This window comes from Pterocles gutturalis, unplaced genomic scaffold, assembly GCF_000699245.1.
Source record: "Pterocles gutturalis isolate BGI_N339 unplaced genomic scaffold, ASM69924v1 scaffold450, whole genome shotgun sequence".
Taxonomy (NCBI): Eukaryota; Metazoa; Chordata; class Aves; order Pterocliformes; family Pteroclidae; genus Pterocles; species Pterocles gutturalis.
In genome coordinates this window covers 9,672-33,335 of record NW_010145642.1, presented here as the reverse complement: position 1 = coordinate 33,335, position 23,664 = coordinate 9,672, and the positions used below count along the sequence as shown (strand labels likewise).

Here is a 23,664-nt window from a genome sequence, read left to right as displayed (position 1 = left end):
AAGAGCTTACTGCACAGAGTTTCTGCAGCTTCTCAAAAATGTGGAAATTTTGGATTCATCTAATCTCTGAAATTTGCTCTACAACCAGATTGTATGGCATCTTTGAATACAGGTCCTCTAGTTTGCCTGACAGAATTCTGTAGCTCAACTATCTCCAATAAAATGCTATAATGTAACTCTTTTATTAAATAAGAATATAGACAGTAGACACATGTAATCATAAAAAAGATTGAGGAGGCTCATTTCCTGAAGTTTATTTCCTTTTTGTAACAAATATTTACTGTCAAATGTTTATTACTTTTACATTTGGATCTTTTTAATACTTTATTGAATTAAAAATACCACATTACCACTGGCTAAAAGAGGAGACAGCTACATTTGCCAGTAATTTCTACAGCTAATGCCAATTACCAGTGCCAATTTTTTTTTTGTTCATATTTTTGTAGACAGCTTTGAGACTTAGGATACAAGCATACTGCAGATGAGGCATGAGAAACACAAAGGTGAAAAGAACTTTGAAGGTTTAAAAATTAAAGCTGATCATTTCCTCTATCCTGTCATTGCCTTCAAATGCCAATTCAGAGCAGCATAACAGGATGCAAATATTGACTTAAATTAATAGCATGTGACATAATTGATCCAAAGCTTCACAGTGGGAACGCCAACTCTTAACACATACCTGTAACAAAAATACTTCTAAATAAGTGATTGCAAATTGGTTTTCATCTGCTGAAGTTCTAGAAGGTTTTTCATTAGAGAATACTAAAGTCATTACAAAATATGCTTTTCTTTGGGAGATACTAAAGGAGTGATGGAGGAAAACAGCACAGTTTTCATTGTATTCTAAAGATGTCAAAAAGTAAGACTGGTAAAAAATCTTGGGAGACACAAACACCTGCTCTCTGTATCTTACAGAGAAGAACTGTGCCTCTTGGCTTGTTTTTCTGGCAAGAAACTTGTCTCTGAAGCAATTCCAGACTGGACATGCAATTTCTGCATGAGAAATGCTGACCACCTACCCGCAGGCTGACATTCTCATTAGGCACTGGACTATCCAGAAACAGAATGTTTTTTAGCGCAACAAGGGAAACAGCAAATATCTATTCCAACAGCAGTCAAGCTGGGTGACACCCACACAAGTGGAAGAACTTGAATCATCCTGGGGAGATCTGGGGTTTTCTGCACAGACCTATATTCTAATACTTTGCTTCCAGTACAGTAGTCCTGGTGGTCTGCATTTTCTTGATGGAGCTGGGAAATACAACCTACCCAGATTCTTTTCTTATTGTTTTATATTAGCTAGTTTCCAAATCCAAAACAAATAAAACAGCAAATGTGAAACTAAGAGCATGTTCCCAGGACTTGCATGTGTTCAACAGTTTTAGTAATTTGGCACTTAGAAACCTCAGTTATCGCTGATTGTTATTTTCTTTGTTAACACTGAGTTAAGATCTCAAGATTGTTGAGAAGGGGAATAAGGGACAACTGAAAAATACAAATGGCTAGTTAATGACAGAAAGAAACGTGGCTGCCCCAAGCCTGTCTATACAGGACAGAATGCTGCCAGCTGGTGCTGGTGATAGGACACAGTGCTTCATGACTTTCTTCTGGATATCTCCAAGGCCACACTGGATGTAAGCATTTCTCCAGTCCCTATCCAAACTGGGATGCAGACAAGCTCTGGTCAGAATGACGGTATTTAATTATGTGCAAGACCTTAGGAAAAGTTCAGCCGTCTAAATTCCAGAGGACAACTCAGACAGCCTCATCTCAAATATGACCTACTTCTAGAGACACCAAAAATCAGTGTTTCTATCTTGCCAACCAACCGTGTGATAAAAGCCATGTTGCACCCAAATCCTGACTAAACATCATGTTGCTTAGAAAATACACAAGAAGGGGCCTCGTTCTGTACAGATCTCTAAATGGCCTCATCAAACAAGCAGTGATTAATGTTTCCTTAGCATAGAGTTAACGTCCTACAAACATTGTTAACAGCGCGAAGGTGAGGTTTACTGAAAGATCCAGACAGTCATCTAAGCTGAGTCCGTGGAAGTGGGCAAGGACTCTTGTGAGAAGAGACTTTCACCTCAGCTGAACGTCCAGCAAAACAATCTCTACTGAGTACTTGAGCAAAACAGTGTCCAACAGTGTCAGTGTTCCTAAATTAAGCCCAAGTACAAACAAAAGTTTTTCTGGGTCTCTTCTAGGAGATTAACAAGACCACTGCAGGAAAAGGAGGAGGACTGCAGAAGTACATGCTGTTGACAGAAAGGTCAAGGGGAGTTTGACTACTGATTTTGTATCAGCAGTGCTGAACACGCTGAAAATCCCATTAAGTAGTTCTGATGAAAGTACAGACTCCTTTTCTTCCCCAGTGCTTGACAGCTTTATTTCCACTTCCCACCTTGTTTTCAGGTACACCCCATGAGCTCTTACCTCCATATTCTTACAGAACGTAGCATTGGTCCCAAAAAGTATCTGGCACTGTTCATCAGCACTATAGTGCATTCCAGGCAGCTTGTGAGGGAGCCGCACCGCGTATTGGCTTCGGGGGTCTGTTACCAGCAAACAGGTGCTGACCTTGGACCTGTGGAGTGTGAGAGTTAAATATGCCTTTAAGGGAAAGCACCTTTGAACTGGAGTGCTAGATCGCTGCTGTACAGAAGCTGTTGTCCTCTCTTCAACAGGGAATCTGGTGACCTCATGTGAAACAGTGGTGTTTTTTCACAGTATATATCTGGAAGCCTTCTAAATAATTGAAAACTATGGACAGAAAGGTTCTTGGGAACTCATCCCCAGGCCTCGAGGCAGAATTGACTATATTCACATGATTCTGTGTTAAACATTTGTCTAAACTATTCACGAATATCACTTCGTCATCTCCTCTCTATCAGGGACCAGTGATTGGTGAGTTCAGATGCAACTTCATGCCTTTAATGTAACAGTAGATTTCCCTTCTTTTTTCATTATTTTCCTTTCCCTCTCACCTCTAATCCCTAGAGTGGGGAATTTTCCATTCTGAAGCCATTTCTAGCAACAAAAGCACTGGTCAATGTGCCAGACAGTGTCAGAGAGCTGCACTGTAGGTCTAAGACCACAGTTAGAGGGTTCAGACAATTCCAGTGCTTGCTATAGCACATGAGAGTTAACAAGCAGCAGGACAGAAATCCTTCCTGAAGTGTTGAACATGATGAACTGAAATATGGATGCAGTGGGAAAGAAGTTTATAGTGAGTCCGCTGTTTAAGAACTGTTTAAGATCAACACTCACTGAGGGGTTAGAAAACACACCAGAATTGTCTCCAGATAAAATTAAGTTTCTATAAAATAAAAGCTATTTAATAATAATAATAGTGACACTAAAAGCCAAAGCACAAGCTGGCAGCATCCTTCAATGGAGAAGAGGTTTTTCAGGCCACCCACACACAGGTTTCTGTCATTGCTAACATTAAGGGCATTTTTTGTAAAATGAAGGTGATCTGGGATTGTTTTTAAGAAGCTACCAGTACCTTGATAACTGCACGTAATTCTTCTGCCTCTCTGCAAACTTCAGTTTCAAAGGGGCTACTGTAATGGAGACAGATTCAACCTTGCACACCTTAATGATACACGCACACACTTTTTTTAAGGAAAATTGTTTAGACTTTCACTTTCAGATAACACATTACATTCTTGCCTGATAGGATTTTTGATAATCAGCACAATCCTTACTTTAGGAAGTTTTCAAGGTCATCGCGGCTGCATGAAGACCAGGAAAGGTCACTTGGGTTCCTGCCCTTCACCCATTCTCCAGACATAATATGAGACCTCCCTGCGCAGGGTTGATGGTCATCATCATGGCTCATTCCCATGCTGTTTGAGTAAAACAAAACAAGACAAAAAAACCATCAACTTATGATGTGGTTTTCTCATTTCCCATCAGACTTAGTAATGACATTCTTAGCAATTAACAAGTGGAAAACAGGCTGCACAAATAACACAGAATCATTAACCTACTGCTCTGGGCACCTGTTTAATGAATAAATATACATTACTTGAACTTATCCATTGCCTTAATTTCACAAAGGTTTCAGTATTTGTCTGTCTGAAAATTTTAAATGTGCTTCCTATGAACTTTCCTACCAGGAAATGTAATTATTTGAGGGTTCAGAGAAGTGAAGCTGGAGAAGCGATGTAGCACAGCCAAAGGACAGCTGCTAGACTAGGTAGTAGTTACTGAAAATTTTGGATTGCTCTCCCAAATCTAGTGGGTATGGTCTATATCATACAATCATACTGAGAGAATGGTCAACAAATTAATACTAGAGATGGGCCAGTTTTGTTGTTGTGTCAGTTAGGAAAAAACATTTCTCTACATTTGTAGTATTGTACAATCTCTTTCTCATCTAACTTTGAAGCTGATCCTTCTCTGAGCGGTGAGTTGGTCAAATGACCGCCAGTGGCCCTTCCAACCTAAACCAGTCTATGACTCTGTAACAGCAATGCTCACGTAGGAGCCTGAGGCAGAATCAAGCTCCCATTTCTGCAAGCACTGTCCAAACAACGCCAAGACTGTCCCATGCCCATCTCAGCAAGAACAGAATGTGACCTACTCAGTAAAACAAACCATCTAAACAAACAGCACATTGTGGAATATAAAGATATGTGGGGGAATTCAAATTTATTCAGTGAGGATTTTAAAAATTATTCAGAAATATAAAAGTATTACTTTCCCCTCCATCCAACTTCCCACTCAGGACCCTTCTATCATTAGCAGAGTCTCTACCAGTGGGCTGCCACAGTAACTCACTGTTCAGAGCGAACTGTTGCCACTGTAGGATGGTGAGACTTCTCTGCTGGAGGTAAGCCTTTGTGAACAGCCCTCATGGTGGCAAAGAAGGGATACATGATGTGACCAAGTTCACCTGCTCCGTCAGTGAAATGTCAGAAGTCCTACACTCAGCCCATTGTACCATGCTGCCTGGCAGCAAAAGTGAGTTAAGGGTTTTCCATCCTACTTCGGAATGATCATTAAAAAATTTTTTTAAAATCATACAGAATAATAACATTTTGAAAGCTTAACATTCTTCCTTTGATTCCAACATGAAATGGAAAATGGCTTTCAGACAAAAGGTGCCTCACATGGCCAGTGTCACTTCCTAGCAAAATAAGAGTCACTAATTTGGGGCTGAAAGCACAGATCAATAGGAACTTGCGAGGTCTCCAGCTGCCTGGGCTGAGCAAGCCAGGAGCAACCCCTTTAAACAGAGCATTGCACTCTTTAATCCATGCTATTTCTCTACGAATCAGGGGCTCCTGTTTGCTTTCTGACTATGCTCTTGGCTTTGTTTCTCTCCAGTTTTGGGACTCAACTGTTCAAAGCCTAAATACAACACACATGCAATGAACCAAAACCAGCTTCAGCAGTTTGATAATTATGGCTTAGATTAAACCACCATCTATGCTATTTTTAGCTTAAAGTGAAGATTATATGGTGGAGTCTATTATTTTAGGTTTATCTCCAGGGATATTATTATTTCTAGCAAAACTACATTTAACATAATTTTTAGACTCAGAAGTTCATAGTTATTCTTGTTTTTAAACCTTTGTGGGTTTTGAACACAGCAGAAACATTAACATCAAGCACATTTTGTTTGATGCACACAGGAATAATTTAACAGGCTATTAGTAACTCTAACTTCAAAACAGTAAAAGAGTGAAATTCCTGCTCCACTGAAGTGAATGGGAGTTTTGCCATTGACTTCAATGGAGCCTGGATTTCACTCCAAATATTTTACCCATGTTGTTTCTACACACAAAGAAAACTCTTCACATGCTAGGAAAAAAGTTCCAGCAGTATTCCTCCAATGCAAATAAGCCCATCTAAAGTTCATATTCCTAAAAGTCAGGAAAGGAAGAGCTAAGTACTATGAAGGAAGGTATGTAAGCTTGCTGGAAATCTTCCAGGGGAAAGTTTGCCCAAATATGCCAGTTTAGAAGGCTTGTGGGCATGCAGAGATCATATTCACTTTTCTAATGGAAACGCGGAAGGTTTATTCCAACTTGCCTGTCTTGTGACTGCCACAGAGCTCAGACTCAAAGTCAGGTCCTTCAGGTTTCTACTCTGTTAGGGCTTCTATGGGATGAGATTTGGCAGCCCACCCATACTGGCAGCTTCCTGAATGGCCTCCTGGTCAGCACCTCAGCTGTTCCACTTGAAAAGGGCAAAAACAAACTATCTTCCTGACTTTCCAAGGGGTTTAGGCTCCCTGATTTTATCTCTTCCACGAAAGACTAGTTTTTGGTCTAGAGTTGTTAATTAAGAAATGCCTTAGCTTTTTGATTAACTTCATCTAAGTGGGATTTTTTGTTGGCAAACAAGGGCAACAGTTATTACTTGGTACACTCCTGTCCTTACCTTTATTTTAAACCTGACCTCATGGAAGATGTCCGCCTAGGAGAAATGCTGAGGCTAACATCCATTACTCAGCTTTGATTTTGCAGGAGTGTTTGAGGCAGAGAGAATGCATTCACTATAACGAGTGAGTCAGAACTCACATATCAGAGTTATTCACAGGCTTCTTGTGAAATTCCTTCAATTCTTACACGTGTGGAAATTGACACCTTTTGAATCATTCCTGACTTCCTAACAGAAATACTTCAAAAAGTCATAAGCATAAAGGAATTGAGCCTGAGTTATCAGTATAAAGTGAAGGAGCTCTGCTAAGCCAAAAGAGCCACACCAGTTTATGTAGCTTGGGATCTGGCCTCAAGTTACGTAGGTAACCTCTACTGGCCTCTCTGATGAGTTTCTGGTAGAATGAAACCAGCAACACCTTTGGAGCCTGTTTTAATTGGCAGTGCGGAAATTTTCCCAGCATCTAGTTTACCTTACAATGACTCACTTGAGGAGAGGATTAAATGACCTGTAGGACTCAGGCATACCCTAGCATGCTAACACATTATTTTCTGAAGTTCAAGGGTCTCCAGCTACATCAGAGACCAGTTTTTCCTAAACATATACTAAATGCAATGCCATGCTGATTCTTTTCACTAATGAATAGCCTCCTCCTTTTAAGAGAAATAAATCAGACAGAGTATTATGTGTTTGTACCAAACAGCAGTGCAAGTGCTGATTCAGTACTTTGCATTTTCTTTGTGATCATCTAATCTTACCTGCTATTCAGAAGTTCACATGGAATTAGAAGCAGATAATCAGTCTCTTGAAATATTCTGCTTTGGGAAGGAGTTCTATTCTTACATGAACAGATCTTGAAAAAAGGCTGATAAGAATGGCTCTTAGATTAGAAGTAGGAATGTCAGAATGGCACTACATTACCCTCCAAACCTGCTGCCCTCTGTTCTCTCCAAGTCATAGCTGCCCATTTTATCAGGAGCAATAAACACATGCTGCATGTTATCCCTTACACCACAAAGCCAGCAGAGCCATTGCAGACGAGCAGGACTCGATTTCCCTTTGTGCTGGCACTACCACAGTCTCTAGCTCCACTCTAAGCACAGGGTAAATTTCAGCCTTTGGTTCATCACATTCTCCTCCTGAAGACAATGAGGCTCCGCAAAGGCAAGCAAGAACAGCTCAGGCTGTCAGCTCTTAAACTCCTTTCATTCTGTGTTTATTCAGAGCAAGCACAATGGGACTCTGGTTTCACACTCCAGCTTCTTTCCTAATGTAAACAATGCACTGGTTATCAGTCAAAGACACTACGGCGTCACCAAAGGAGTCCCGCAGCATTTTTATTGTTGCTCATCATTTATGAGTCCAGAAACAAGCTGACTGACCAGTCTGAGTTCTGACCTTTAACATAATCACAGCAAGGCAAATTTTATCAGGAGTCACAGGGAGGCAGCAAAACCAGATCTCTTTGATGCTGTTTTTTGTAGAACGAGACTTTAAAGTAGCATCGCTATGAATAAAAAATAGCATGCAGTCTCTCAAAGCCCTGGCCACTCTGTTCCAGGACACTATTCTCCGTCAGAGTCTACGCAGCGATCAGAACTGGGTCAGGACGCCAGAATTACACTCTGGGCCTGAGCCGGCCAATTTCTTGTGTAACCCCTTTTAGCTAAATACAATTAACAGCCGTTTGTTTTCCCACAGCAACGCTAAATAAATGCACTTGCTTTGTTTGTTTCGGTCATTAATGGAGCTTCTCCTCTAGACAGTTAATGTAACTAAACTGCTCTGTTTACCCTCAGTGCGTTTTCCAATGTTTCCTGTTATTCTTTAAAAGCCTGAGCCAAAGCGCACCAAAGCCCATGGAAAGCCTCCTACCGCCTTCAATGCACTGTGCCTTGCACCTCCAAGTTTTTAAGGTCATGTATACAAATCTTCATCAGAACCACGATGACTCTCAATAGATTTCCTATTAAAAGCCCCAACTCTGAGTTTAAGGATATTGCCAAGGGTTGGGGGAAACTGATTTAGGAGATGTTTTAAATTTTTTCAACAGCTGCAACTTTGTGGCTGGTAACAGACCATTTGAGAAAGCCCCAGGATTATTATCCTGCACTCCCCCTCTGCTGGGGAGAGATGATAAAGGAGGGGCAAGAGGCGAATTTGATACAAAATACCATCAGCAGTGAAAGAAGGGCTTTTCTTCAGAAAAAAAAGGCACAAAGAAGGTGGCGAGTGAAAGAGAGAATTATGAAGAAGGAAAGCCTGAAAAAACCACACCCAGAAGTGGAAACACCGTGAGCTTCTACAATCCCTCTGTTTCAAATAAGCACTTCAGCTGGCTGGTAGTAAGAGCTCCACAGCCTCCCTGTGAAAGACAAACCATTCCATTTGTCTGCAAATAATTGAGGCTGAGTCAAATGCTGGTTCACTTCAGAACCGAGTGACACTTGGGACTAGCAAGGCTACCCACGGTGTCCTGGCTGTCACCCCAGCTGCTTATTAAACTTCTGCACGACACACAATCGATTGCTCTCCGCACATTTGGCACTAACCTCAAAGTCACCATTTCTCCAAAGAACAGGGAGGCTGTCCAGCTACCAAGAAGGAAATGAGGACAGTGGTCTGTCTCTTGCTTCTACAGACAGAGAAATCCAAGGGAGAGTCTTTCTTTTCCTGAAGAACCAACTCACTGCAACTGTGTCAGCTCAGCAAGACATTAAAAGGGAAGGGCTCCTTGGAGCTGCTTGCCCTGCAGACCATCATGGATTTAAAGAACTGAGCAAAGGACCTGCTACAGCAATGTCCCAAATACAGAGAGGGACAGGAGGAGGCAGTGACATCTCTTACTCTTAATGAAAAGCTCAGTGGGGCCACTAAGGTATTTACATTCTTGGCTGATCTTTGTTTGCTGGAAAGCACGTTTTCTCTACCTGTGTTTATAAGAGGAGGCTCTTAGCCTGCAGATGTTCTCTGAAGGGCTCCGTTTCTGTCAGGCGACAGTGAATTGCTGAGAGCTGTATGCAGCACCAGGGCAGGTCACTCCTGACCTTCTCAAAAGGTCTGACCCTTCATAAGATGTGACCCAGCTTGCCATGACTCACTCAGAGGTAATCTAGCATTAACTGCAAAGCCAGAATGAAGCAAAAGATTTCTTTCTAAACGCCACTGGAGAAATATAAATGCAAAGGGAGGGCAGACTGGACAACATCCTCACATAGTGTGAGAGGAAAGGGAGAAGGGGAGCTGGAATTTATCTGCTCTGGCATTTCAGCGTGGGCAGGATGACAGTGCCCCATGAAAGCCTGCTATTTAGACACTATGTGGGTGCAAATTTCATCTATTTATCCACATGAAGGACGTAACGAAGGACAAAATTCCTCCCCCTTCCCATTTCCTATCAGATCTCAATGAATGGGTGAGAAGGGAGTCCCATCTCTATAGTCCATCCAATCTCAACCACAAAGGAAGATACTGGTTTGGAAGAAGGTGATACAGGCTGACAGCTGAGAACATAAAGCATGACCATTAAACTCAGATCGATATAGGTCACTACGCAGAGAATGTACGTCAGCGGTTCTCAGCAGCTACTGACTTGGGCTGGATTTGAACCAGCAACTTAGAAGCAGGAGACAGTATATCACACAATCAAGCCCGTGAGCCGTCCAGTCCCAAATAGAGTTCAATGTTAGGAATTTTTATTAACATTTGAAATTGAAGCTGCATCACTGGAAAGATGCCTACTTCTGAACTGGTTCAACATGTTTAACATTTCAATATAAAATGCCAATATCTTGCAAGTTATGAGGTTTCCAAACAGTTGAGAATAAAGGCATAAGAGAGGCAGAGTGAAAGGGGGTTGCTCATTAGAACTGGAATTCTAATAGGACCTGCAGTACAAAACGAGGACAGTAAGTTTAAGAGAGTGACCTAGGCAGAGGATGCATCTGCAAAGCAACTGAAGAGAGGCAGAGACCAGAGCCAGAAGGGAGTCCAAGTGAGGCTTGGACGGAGGGCAAACAAACAAACGCTGGGGAAACGCTGAGGTGAGCTGAGCTGGGGAGGAGGCAATGAAACAGCTTGCGTAACCTTCTTACAAAAACAACGGTCACTAAGACGGTTGGCTTAATGGAAAACAGGCTTTTTCACCTTGTGCTTCTCAAACATATAAACACAGTCCCTTAAATATAACTTGACTATTTCAGAAGCTGTCAGGAGGTACTCCAGGAAGCTGTGATGAAGAGAGGGAGATGACTCTACTTAAAGCATTTGAAGTAATCAAAGATGGTCATTGTGTACCTAATGTTATCTAGAACAGGCATGTTCAGGATGGGTGCTGAGTTATTGGGGTTTTTTTATCAGGAGAGACAACATTTAAAGGGAGCCATGACTACTGGACTCTTGTTTTCATAACCAAGTTTATGTCACTCTCCAATAATGAAGTAACCAGATATTTTATATGGTTATCTACTCATCAAACAGCCAAGAAGTCAACAACAGCGAGTGAGAACACACGAACGCCTATGGTGAATAGCAGTGTGGAAAGCTGGGGTTTATTCAGCTGCATGACAGATCCAGCCCTTTATGATATGGTTTTCATTTAAAAAGAATTAGTTCTTTTGACATGGAATCTGGAAGGCAGCAAGTATGAGCTTGTGCTGCAAGGGACAGACAGCACACAGGAGAGACTGCCATGGCAGGAACAGGCAGTGCGGCCTTTTACTGTCTCAAACATTTCTTCTAAAATCTCGCTGCCCATGTGGTCCTAGATACCTGTGACAGAGCTGGCCAAACCCACTGACATCAGTGACAGTCATTTTATATGGTTTGATGGAAGTTAGACCAGGGCCATGAAGAACAACGTGAATCATCTTACGATCTTCTCCCCAGCAATAATATAACACGCTCACACTATTGACTACTTTTTCCAGCAGATATTTGCTCATGCAATTCTCTCTCAAGACTCCTTGCCTCTTTTGCAGAGTGGCTGATTCACAGCAGGGTAGGCAGTGCCTGGTATATTCCAAGACTTTTGGTAAGAGTCAGAAAACAGGGAATTGTTGCAGAAGGAGCATGGTGACTATGAGTGAAACAGTGGTGGGCAGAGAAAGACTCTGAAAAGAAAGACAAGTTCCCTTTTCTGGTGAGCAGAGGCTGCTGTGCTCCATCTGTGGCTCCTTGTATGCAGCAAGCACCCTGGTGCATCGCAGAAGTAACACGCTGAAGGGTAACAAGCTGTTTGCTTTCAGCACTGCCAGAAGTGGGTGAGAACGAGACCTCAGAAAATGTGACATGCATTTCCTGAGAACATGAAAAGGGAATATAAATTGTAGGGTGGAAAAAAGACAAAACCCTGGGATAGCTGGGTGGGAAATCCCACCCACTAGGGAAGACAGACTAAAGCTCAGTAAGAACGGCTGACGTGTTTGTCACTCAAAGCGTATAGCAATCTAAGGGCAACCTCTTGCATGCGATCATTTGAATGCACTGTTCTAAAACTCCTGTGAAACCAGTGAAAGCCTCCAGTCAACTTCATAATGACTGAGGGTCAAACCTGAACAAAGAGATGCAGCACAGGACACCCTTAAAAGAAAAGGCAAAGGGAGTTGAGAGATGGTGGAGCATATTTGCCAAATATGTGCAACACAAGTAGCCACAGATGGCCCACACTCTACCCCATCAGGAAGCCACCCACTGCTGAGCTCTGGGGGAAGCGGAGCAGCCTGGGGAACGCGCTGTAGGAGACAGGAATGCTGGCTGCCTTCCTCACACCAGGAGATGAATTCTCCATTCCTGGAGGTGGGAATGAGGAGATGGCCAACATCAAAAGACAAAGAGGTGTGAAGCAACTGTAATATATATAATTCTACTACCATCACATCTTCTGAAGTCCCTATACAAGCCAGTGGGTACATGCTTTATGGTTCTCGCAGCAGCAGAAATCCTTTTCAAATAAATATATATTTTTCAGCCTCTTTCTTTTATTCTTCTTTCTTGGTCTACACTGACAATCATTGTGGGCTTGCAGATTCAGTGCAAGAAGAAATCTGTCCCCTGTGACCCTCTTACCCCGATTCATCAAAATGACAGGTGACTGTAGTGGACAGTAACAAACCTGTGTGCTCTCTTTTACTTGAAAGAATGAAAAAAAAAAAAAGTCTACGAAAAGAAAAACTGTCTAGAAAAAAAATTGCACAGGAAATGCATGAACCAATCCTATTAGTTGCAGTTATATCTAGCAATAGATTAGTCTGCAGTAGTTCAGCTGAAGACATTCGCTTCACCTGAAAACATTTGACATTTGCCATTTTCAGTGGTATCCTTTTCAGTGTCACTTCCATCACTCAGGAGTGCTCCCTGTCCTTATGGAAACTTTATTTCTGGTAATGCTCCTCCTATAGACCAACTCCCTAAACTCCTGGGATTTTTCATAATGCTGCAGCTGGGAAATTAATTCATATTCCCAGAACCATCTGGCTTTGGCTGTTCATAAATGATTTTAAAAGCTCAGCACACTATCTCGCTTAGTCTCACTCATTTGATCAGCAGAGAGAGACCTGATATCAAACAGTTGCAAATTATGGCTTGGTATCCAAACAATTTGGAAATGATATCTTCAGACCAATACCGAAGTGGAATTCTTTGGGTAGTGGGTGTGCCTGGTTGCCTACAAACCTCAAGGCTAATGAAGCCAAGTTTGCTTTCATATTGTTTAGGAATGCCACATGAAGGAAGCAAAAAGCAGTTTGAAAAGAGATACTCTGGCTTTGAATAACTTTGGCTTGAACATGTTAATGTGAAGACAAATTACAGAGAAACAAAAATGTCTGTTATCTTCAAGAAGAGATATTTCTTTAGAGGGTCTTTAGCTGATAAGAGGTGCAGCATGCAAGTCACTTAAGTGATGACAGCTTTCTGGAGGCCACGTAGGAGTTTTTCCCATGTGCTTCTGTTCATCAGAGTCAGAGGTGCTGCCTGCAATAATGCATTTCGCAAACCTGGTAAGGTTACTTCGACAAACACCTTAAAAATTTCAGAATGAGCTGCAGGTATGTATTGTAGTACTTAAGGTATAAACATTTTTCTACACAAACAAGTTGGTTTTTTTCTCTGAATGGAGAGAAGCCTCAGGATCATATCTGGATTAGTATTGAAAAGGTGTCAGTAACAGAGTGAAATAATGGAGAAAGAGGTAAAAAAATATACGCACTGGAGAGGATGACACTTAAGACAATGGGAGTTGATGTTTGTGCACACAAACAGAAAAACAGAAGACAAAGTCATTACTATAATGCTCTTGTAGGAAAAACCAGTTTGCCACATTACTTTAAAGCTAGTAAACCCAGGCAATCTGCATTTTCATCAAAAATTGACCATTGATGACCATGGTGGCTCACGATCGATACTAGGGAAGAGTCCTGCCCCCTTGGGCTAAATCTATCCCGTGTTACACAGCAAGCAGCTTTACTTGAGATAAAGGAAGCACTAGACAGGAAAGAACTTACCCATTGGAAGACGCTTGTGGTTGTGTTTTCAACAGGAAGAAAGGAAGCCGTGCTTAACCTTTGAAGGAAATATACTTTTCCTAAGACTACCTAAATTAAGAAGCAAACTGTTTCTAGAGAATATTTCTTTATCCCTTCTCTAATTTTAACACGTATAATCTAAATGAATATTTTAAACACCAGATTAGAAACCTGCCACTTCATTAGCTATCTCTGGAGTGATGCCGGCAAAGAGCAGGGTGGCAGGAAGAGAGCCCAGCTGGCAGCAGGTGGAAGACACAGGCAGGCTTCGGACCCTCACAGGCAGATGAGAGTCGCCTACCAGAGTTCACACATCAGAAAATTCTGAAAGGTCAAATTGTCCCTTCTGTGGATAAGATATAGCACACCAAATGAGTGTCTCAGTGGACTTTGGAGCAGAAAACATATTAATATTTAAGGATCAACACCCTGAGCTAATTAGAGCCCAGCAGGAAGGAAACTTTTCAAGATGACACAGTGAGAACAAACCATTATCATCAGACTCCTTTTGCTTTGATTTGTTTTACCTAAACAAAAATAGAAGCAGAAAACCGAGAAAATTGTGGATTATTCTTTTCTTTTTTGGAAGCTGGGGTTCAAGTAAAGACATGGATGACAAAACTCCCTGCTGGGTTGGATTCAGCAATGGAAAGAGGCCCAGATTCTGATGCAGAGAGGATTTTGCAAATGGAAAGGGATCTGCGAGAACAAAGAAGGCTTGTTTATTTCGTTTGTCTAGTAAACTCTTTTTGCTGAATTTTATTCCCCAACAACTGTTGGACCAAGAGACAGCCAACCTTTTTCCACTGCAGTGCAGCCTTCCACTGACATAACGGTAAAGGGAACCACACTTTTAGAGGCAACATTTCCACAGGCATTGCTGCTACTGAGTTACTACCAAAGGATTTTCCAAGCAACAGTCTGGGATTTATCATCTTCCTCAGCTCAGCAGTAATTTTCACCTGGAACCTGTGGAACTTAGCAGGCCAGGCAGATAGCACGGGTTACAGGCTATTGGAACCCAACTGCTAATGGAAAAGTAAAGACGTCAGCTAGATTGCTGCCTGTGTATAAAAACAAATGATTGTTTGGTAAATGGCACTCACAAACCTCATATTTCCTGTGTTGGTGTGTACTGGAGAGGTTGCACAATAGGGACTGGTACTGTTCCTATGGTTTGGGTCACAGGGTGCTCAAGGCTGTTGCCAGCAAAGCCAATGAAGTATGAAACCAGAACCCTTGTAGCAGTAAGCATATGCAAGATTTGCCAAATCATTACAGCCCAGCTATTTAACGTGGCCTCAGCTTACCAGCAAAATAAGTCTTCAGGAAGAAAGACACAGCTTGCAAAGCCACAAAGCTATTGATTAAACGAAAATTGTGTTGTCTGAGACTTTCTAAATGACTGTCATTTGCCTGTTTGGTGCAGTTTTATGAAGCTAAAGCTGTACAAGACGCTCAAAAGCAAAGAAATTAGAGGGAATGCAAGAGAACATTGCTTCACTAGGGATTACACAGGCATCCTTCACAAAGCATAGAGTAAAACCATAGAAACCCTTGCCCAAAACCACACTAATGCTTGCCACAGGAGTCCAGAAAGCAATGGGAGGTGGACATTCCCACGCTCAGTTCCAATGCAGTTGCACTCCAATACCGTAAATAAACTATCGAACTTGGAAGATACAAGGGTGAGGAAAGATACGCATGACAGAGGGAAGGTACCCCACCACCATGCTAGGTGTGGCAGGTTCAGTAACCGCACCTGTAAATATATTGCTGTTTTACATAAAACACCCTACCCAAAACCAGGTTTGTTATCCAGATGCTGGCACATGATACTACTCAAACCTCTCCAATCCTGCTTCCCAGTCTTCTTTTTCTCTATGTGATTTCTGTATGTGATTTTCTTTATGTGATTTTTCTCTGTGTGATATCCACTTGTCACTGCAAAAACAACTTGCCCAGACAAGGTTAATATTCTGCTTCTGGGATTTAAATTAACTTATCCAGGTATCAGGTATTGTATTACGCTGGGCAAACACACCTTCTGTGCAGCTCCATTACTACCCTCTTCCTCATGTCAAACTATCCATGCTTGCAGAAGTCTCCATTTAATTTTTTTTATTAACATATGTTTAGATCTATAACTGTCTGTGATCTCTGAATCCTTTTGACTAACTTAGGACAGAGTTTTCAGAAAGCTATTATCAAGCTACTAATATCAAGAAATAATTTTTTTCTTTTTCTCTAAAACAGATCCTTCAGTGTGTTACCAAAAGTGGAAGAAGCATCTCCTGAAATTTCAGGCTATACCTAGTTGTCTCTCAAAACCAGAATGTGTTACTAAATAATTGCTTCAACCAGATCATACCAATTCTGATGTACAAACATATATGACGAAACAAGCAGTGCTGCATTATGTCCTTTTGGACTTGTACAGAGAAGGGCAACTTAACTGTGAAAATGTGCTTGCAATTATCTGTGGAAGAAGAATGAAACCTGGGAGAAGGGGAACAAGAAAAGGGAGCCTGGGAACAGAGAGAGACATTCCGCAACAGATTTACAACACAAATGGCAGAAAATAAAATTAGCAACTCCAGGGTGGGTACGGACTGTTGCCAGCATTTTTGGCCAGCCTCAGGGTATGTCTACATGGCAGTCAGTCACTCCCAGGAATCCTGCGACTGCAATATACTGGAACAGCGACATACTCCTGTGAGATTTAAAATGGAGAGTGCTGGCACCAGTAGAATATAGCTGGGGCAGTCACTGCCAGGATCAAACTACCCAGCTGCTCAGGAAGTCTTGGTGCAGCAACACTGTGACCAGTACCTGAGCTTGCTGAAGTTTGCATGGGATTGCCTCTGGCTCCAGCCCTCCTTGGGATCCAACTGACCTTGATTTCCAACCCCTACAAATGCAGACAAGTGGGTTCCAACACATTGTCTTTTGTGGCATGGTCAAAACAGCCACACTGGGTTTGACAAAGGGACAGAGGGAACTGCACCACAGCTCTCCACCACAAGGAAGAATCTACATCCAAACTGCCAGCATCACCATTGGAGAGGTATATCCAGGCGCAAGAGCCCTGAGCCATCACGTAAATGGATACTACCCTGCAGCCCACAGGACAGGCAACTCTTTGCAAGGTCTCTCTCTAGTCTGTGGGCACATGTTAAACTAGAGTCTTTAACTACATGCTGAAATATTACCCTATGTGTAGAAGTTTGGCCTCATTGGCATGACAGAAGGACTAGAGTTAGAATTGAAGTTGACCAGATAACCCAGAAACTGATACTTTGATGCTTCTATGTGTTTGATTCTGCAACTTTAGTAATTTTGGTTTTAATGCCTTTTGGGAGGTAAGAAGTAATCTGGGGACAGATTGCTTCCTGGCAATTAATTGGTGTACTTTTGCAATAGCAATGAAGAAAAACATTCCAGAGAAATCCAGGTCAGGCAAAACCTGCCTAATAAATGTGGGACTAACTCATGCTTCTGCTGCACTTCAAACAGCAGCTGCAAGGTCTGCCTTCTTTTCTGTGACTGATCTCGCTGTCAGCACCATAACACTCTAGGATCCTACTGGTTGTTTTGCTCATATTTCTAAGAAACAGCTCTTTACAAATGCTATGAAGAAATCCTTGCATTTGCCGTCATTACAATGCAGATGGTCACAAGAGCAACACAGAGTAGCACAAGAAGCCCAGATGGGAGCTTTTCTACAAAATAGGGTTAATGTTTAAAAGTCACTCAGGATATAAACTACACTCAGCTGCCTACATCAGCAGAGCCATGTGTTCAAGGCTAAACCATGGTGAGCTGCTCTAAAAAAGACAGAGAGGGTTGTTTGGGTTTTTTCCTTTCAAAACAGCTTCTCTGCTCCCACATCCTGCACCTAAATTTTATACTCCCAGGATAAAATGAGAGAATTTGTAGCAAAGGTCGCTCCATTTTTATATAATTTCCAGAAACACTCCCCCTGCACCACTACGATGATTTGGTCAGCTGGTTCCATTGCTGCCGGCACTGGGCTGACTGGAATCACAGAACAGTTTTACATCAGCTCAGTGTGCGCTCTGCAGCATTACCTGTCTGCTCAGGTCTGTGTCCCATTTCCTCTGGTGGTCCTCAGCTTCCACATGAAACTTTTCATTTTTAAAATGCATTACGACCAAATCTTTATAAACTGCAGGGCAGGCGAGAAGGAGGACTGTTAATTTCCTGATCGGTTCTTAAGAATTTAGCTTGCATGTCCGCACCACACTGACCTGGCTTTGCCAGTGTAAGTTGTCACAGGACGTTATTCTGCACCTTTTGGATCTGCTTAAGACACGTTCCCCTTCAGCCTGCAATATTTTCATATCCTGCCTTACAACTATTTGCATGACAGAATCTCTCTGCTGGGTGCTGCACTAGACAGCTAAGGGAGGTAAGTTTATTCACAATTCTATTAGCACACATTATTAGGCCACAAAAGGAACACTCAGAGAGTGCCTTCCCCTTAAGGGCAACACCACTACTGTTTGAGACACACTAGAAAGGCCATAGTTAATTATGCAGCAAATAATTATGCGCCCTAAAGTCATTTTAACCAAGCTACAACTATCAGTACTTAACATCTAAAGCAGACAATCCTACTGGACAGAGACCTGCCAGTTCTAAACTCTTGGCTGATTCCAAATCCAGAGCTGTTTGGTTTGTGCACTATAGGCTTTTTACCTTTGGACTCATTTTTGTCCTCATCTGTTTCAGCTTCCAAGTTTGAGGCCATGCGGTTTCAGACTGTTGGCAACAGACTGCATCTTGCTTATTGTCAGTTGATTTTGATTCACTTTCTTAGGGGCATCTGACACGGCGTGGCTTCCAGCCATACCACCTCCAGCTATTCTCTCACCATCTAGGCAGTGCCAGGTTCCGCTAGCTCATGAATGGGAATCTTCCCTCCCCATCCAAGCCTGTCCCCCCTCCCACAACAGGAAAGCCAAGGCTGTTGAAAGCAACAGGAATGGCAACAAAGCTGGCGTTGTTGTCCTGAAAAACCACTGGCTACAGCTCACCCGCTTCATTTACGGCATAATGGACATAAGGATGAATCCCAGCTTTTGTTTAAAAAATTTATTTGCCTTTTTCTTTGGAGAATGACTTGAAAATGGTATGAATGTCACTGCTGTAGGCAAAAAGAGAATGAGGGGAGGGGGAAGTGACACTATTTTTCTAAAAGTCACTGTTGTTCAGGGTGGTCTGGGGTATGACTCTCAGATCAACTTCACACTGGTGCAGTTCATGGAGGAAGTGGGAAGCACCATTCAGGATCCTGCTGACAACAGAAGGGCATTTTCAAGCTCTTTCTGATGGAGTTGCCCTATTAGTCTGAAGAAAGAAAGCATCCAGCATATTAAGCCGTTTATAATATGGAGACCTTGGACTTACACTTTTTAAGACTTCAGGGACCACTGTGATCTGTTTCCTCCCTTTTGTATAGTTCAGAACACAGTACTCCACCCGACAATCCCTGGATAAAACCCAACTAACTGTGGTTACATTAAAGCATGTTACTTTAAAAGCTATCCACTACTGACCATGCTGAATGAAAGAATGAGGCTTGCTGAGGGTCCTGTCTTCTATGGTAGGAAGTTTACGATTTGCAGCCTCATCTCATATTCAGTGGTCCCTACCCTGCCTGTTGCCCTTTTGTCACTGCAAAATTCTTCTGCTCTTCTCCTCTCCTTCCTTTGTGGGAAAAATTGTATCTAAATACAAATGGATGCTCCTTTTGTGTCCATGGACCAAAATTATCGCTCCAGATTTGAAGATATAAATACATCAGATAAAAGATATCAAAGATATCACTCACCCCATCATCAAACAACAACTCCATAGGTTAAACCTGAAGATGAACTTTTATAGGACCTATGAGCACCACGCTAATAGACCTATTTAATGATGTCTCCATGTTTTCACAGTGCAGCTGTCCGTAATAGTATTTTTTGCAGTGAGTCCAAATGACATTAGTGGCAGATTAGGAATCTGACACATCAATTAGTAATCCATTCACTTTTTCCAAAGTCTACATCAGAAACTATCTGTGTATGCCAAACTGGGCTTGTGATCTCCAAAGACATTTCCTAGTCTTAGGGCAAGAAGTAATAAATCTCAGCTTTTCTACACTCATAAGGAAATCAGCCTTCAATAAAGCTCACAACCATGGGTCTCCAAAATTTATTTTTGCCAATATGGATATCAGTTTTGAATGGATTTTTTTTTCCTAATTAAGAAAGTTGCACCTAGTTTTTCTTGGTTTTCATGTTTAAACCTGAAGTTTATGTCACCTTCATCTTCATCTCTGCAATGTGTTTCCTTGCCTTTCACAGTCACTTTAAAACGACAAGTTTGTAGGTAAAGGGTGCAAACAATCCTTCTGTTTGCACAAGACATGCTGAAGCAGGACTGACCAGAGCATCCCATTGCAGTTCAAAACCAGACAAATAAGGAGAAGTCTGACACCTAGTAAGGTCAACAAAAAGACTCCTCTTGACTTCAAGGACAGGAAGACACCAGCAAATTGACCAGACTTTGAAAGAAGTAACTAGGACACTAGTGGACAACAGTAGAGAGGGATGATTTTGATGCTCAGGTTAGGTGATGAGAGACAGATAGACAGATGGCATTTTTTCCCCTCTGTTTTGATCTGGCACACTGGGCTTTGATTACACATGCTTATGGCTGGGCTTAAGCAAAGGAAGAGGGGGCAGAATGGAGGGCTTGCTCCTCTGTGTGACACAGAATTGCAACTCATTGTGAAACAGGCTAACCTGGAACATGACCCTGAAACACCTGGGACAGCAGAATCCTGCCAGCAGCCTGTCTAACCTAACCCAGCTAGCTCCTTCACTTGGAGCCTTTCTAGCTCACTTGCCTTCTCAGATCTACATTGCCCAGACCCAGACACCTTAGACCCCTAGGCTGGCTCTTACAGATCCTCCAAGCCCATCCAGTGCTCAAATGCTCTTCCCAGTGTCTCTTGCCTGAGCCTCTTCTAGTTTCCTCTTTCTCAGCAACGTGGCTCATGAGGCACTTCTGTTAAAAAATACAGTCTCTTTTATAATTTTTCTTTCTTCACCTTCAGTCTTCATTTAAGGTCTCCATCTCTCCCCACAATTGGATCTATGACTCTGCTGAAGAAGATTCTCTGCACAACAACACACTCACTGTCCAAGTCCTCCAGGGTACTGAACCCAAGCCGCCCACTGTCAATCCCTTCAGTCATCTCAAACCCACCTCTTGAAATAGTTTTCCAAGATGGAGACAAAAAAAGAAAACCAGCAGAGAAATGACATTATGGTCTTACCACCAAAATTGCGCTCAGAAAAGAAAATGGAGTTTGCTATTTTCTGCAAAGATGGAGCGCTGCATCCGAAAGCATTACATCCCCTATTTATGTTGTGGATTTTGTGCAAGGCATTATTAGAAGGAAGCTTGACAGCTCTGCTGGGAAAGTTGGCAAACACCAGGGCAGACCAGTCTCACTCTTTCACACAGCTGGATTTTCTGCTGCTCAAGTATTTTTCCCTCCCGCTCTTGGCCCATCCAAAGATGAGTGCTGAATTTCCCTTAACATTACCCACAGGTTAATTTGTTATTAAGTTTAGGCTCAGTTTAACATCTTGGCATGCAATTTAAATAAAACCAAAACCAAATGTCCTTCATTTCTGCTGAAACCACCCTCGGTTTGGCTCAGCTGCATTGGTGTCACTGCAGGGTGAAGAGGAGATTAATTTTCATCTTGTCATTTTTGGTAGTAACCTAAATATTCTCCACGCAACTTTGAAATGCATTGCCATAAAATATTTATTTGTCATGGAATGAGATTGGCCAGAATCTGAACACGATACGTTGGCTCTGAGTTAGCTGTCAAATACTCGTTACTGTAGGAAAGGAGGATACAACAGACACATAAACAATAGGAGTCCAGAAGGGTACAGACAAAACTTACGCACAGCTTCTTACTAAAGGAACGATGGCGGAATTTCCCACCTTCCATCCAGAGAGGCTAAAGGAAGGAACACTTGAAAATCCCATAGGTACAGCCTTTGCCTCTGTGTAAATTTGTTCCTGGTCTAATTCTATATCTTACACAGGCTAACTGTGACACAGTGCAACCAGAGAGATGTCAATGGAAAGGGAAAAAAGCTCGTAAGTATTATGAGTAAGTGCACATTACACTTGGCCTGGAAAGCAGTGAAAGCGGACGCTGACCTTTGGGTTAACTCATTAACTGCACTAAGATGATGAAGGTGACTCCTCCAGTCAATTTTGTTTTCTTCTGTCCATGAGATATTTACAGGCAGCTTTAAAAAGTCTTCAAAGTCACCTGCAGAAAGTACCCAATAATCTCATTCTGCAAATTTCTGTCTGACTAGGAATTATCACATTCTTTGCTGTTTTTTCCAGTCAGTATTCAAAGTGTGTTAGTTAGCTGTGATTGAGCTGATAAATCAAGTTACACTATTTCTCTCTGTTGATCAAATAATACTGCTTAAGGACATTTCCAAAATACTGATGTTTACTATTTCAGCCACAGTAGATTACTTCACATGCAGAGATGAAACCATTACCAAAGTATTTAACTAATAAAATCCTTGACACAGACATCTGAACTTCAGAGATTTAGCAAGTTCAAAGATTTTGAAGTTGATGTTATTTTTGTGGACCTATGCTACACTGTAAACAAAAGCAGAATTTGTCTCTAGATACTACCATCAATCTTTGTGCTACTCAAAATCAAAACACAGAGTGGAAAATAGGGGAGGATCGAATAGAGAGATTTATGTGTGCTGAAATGAATATTTACATAATTAATACGTATTTACAATATGAATATTTACATAAGCCTCCAAAAATTAAGTTATTTTTCAATCTGCTAGATTTACAACATCATAACAAACATGCCACACTACTCATTGCATTTGTATGGCTTTAAACAGAAGTATGCTACAGTGGCATCAGTAAAGAAAGAAACAGAAGGACAAGTTCTTACTTGTGCCCAAGTTCATGTGCAATTGTAAATGCCAGATTGAGACCGTTGTCTTCAGCAAGAACACACTTTCTCTTGGCACTGCAGACACCTCCCAGGTAAGCAATTCCTGCAACAGAAACACAGAGAATGTTCCCATCAGAATCAATGAAGCAGCTCATTCACTCAAAACATACAGCAGTAATTCAAACAAAGTGACTAAAAATGCGCCCAGTATGGAAAATATTAGAGCAGTCTGCACAAAGAATCATGTGAGTAGTTTGTTCATCATCCTATTAAAACATCAGTCCAGAATTCTGTCAGATAGGAAAGAAGTTAAACACACTCACCTTCACTGTTTTCACTGGAATATTTCACTGACTCAAGAATTCATCTAAGCTTTTCTCTTAATGCCCCCTACTACAATGAAGATGCAGTGAAGTAGCCTTACCAAGTATTTAAATTGAATTCTCACCATTTTCATAATAAAGTTGGGGAGCAGGAATATAACATAAGAGACGTTCTCTAAAAAGATCTTACATTTTCCCTTATTTTCTTAAATAAAGCAAGAATGGCAGAGTCGGAAAAGCTGGCAAACTCCTGATGGTGAGTTAAAAAGCCAATGTAGGTGGCAGAAGTCTTCTATGACTTAGTGGGGTTTAGGATTTGGTCAGTACTCTCTAGGCCTGTTTGTGTGGGCAGCACAAATGACTGTAGGCTGAAGTT

General features: G+C 41.8%; 1 protein-coding gene across 1 annotated transcript in view; it reads right to left on the bottom strand.

Moving 5' to 3' along the window:
* The window catches only part of ADAMTS17 (ADAM metallopeptidase with thrombospondin type 1 motif, 17), a 107,681-nt gene extending 84,561 nt beyond the window's left edge, over positions 1 to 23,120 (bottom strand). Inside the window, exons 1-3 of the mRNA XM_010085437.1 lie at positions 22,963 to 23,120; positions 3,714 to 3,854; positions 2,440 to 2,590 (exon numbers count right to left, since the gene is read on the bottom strand). Of these exons, the coding sequence (XP_010083739.1) occupies positions 2,440 to 2,590; positions 3,714 to 3,854; positions 22,963 to 23,120 (450 nt within the window). The remainder of the gene's footprint in view (positions 1 to 2,439; positions 2,591 to 3,713; positions 3,855 to 22,962) is intronic.
* Between the last annotated feature and the right edge of the window lie 544 nt (positions 23,121 to 23,664).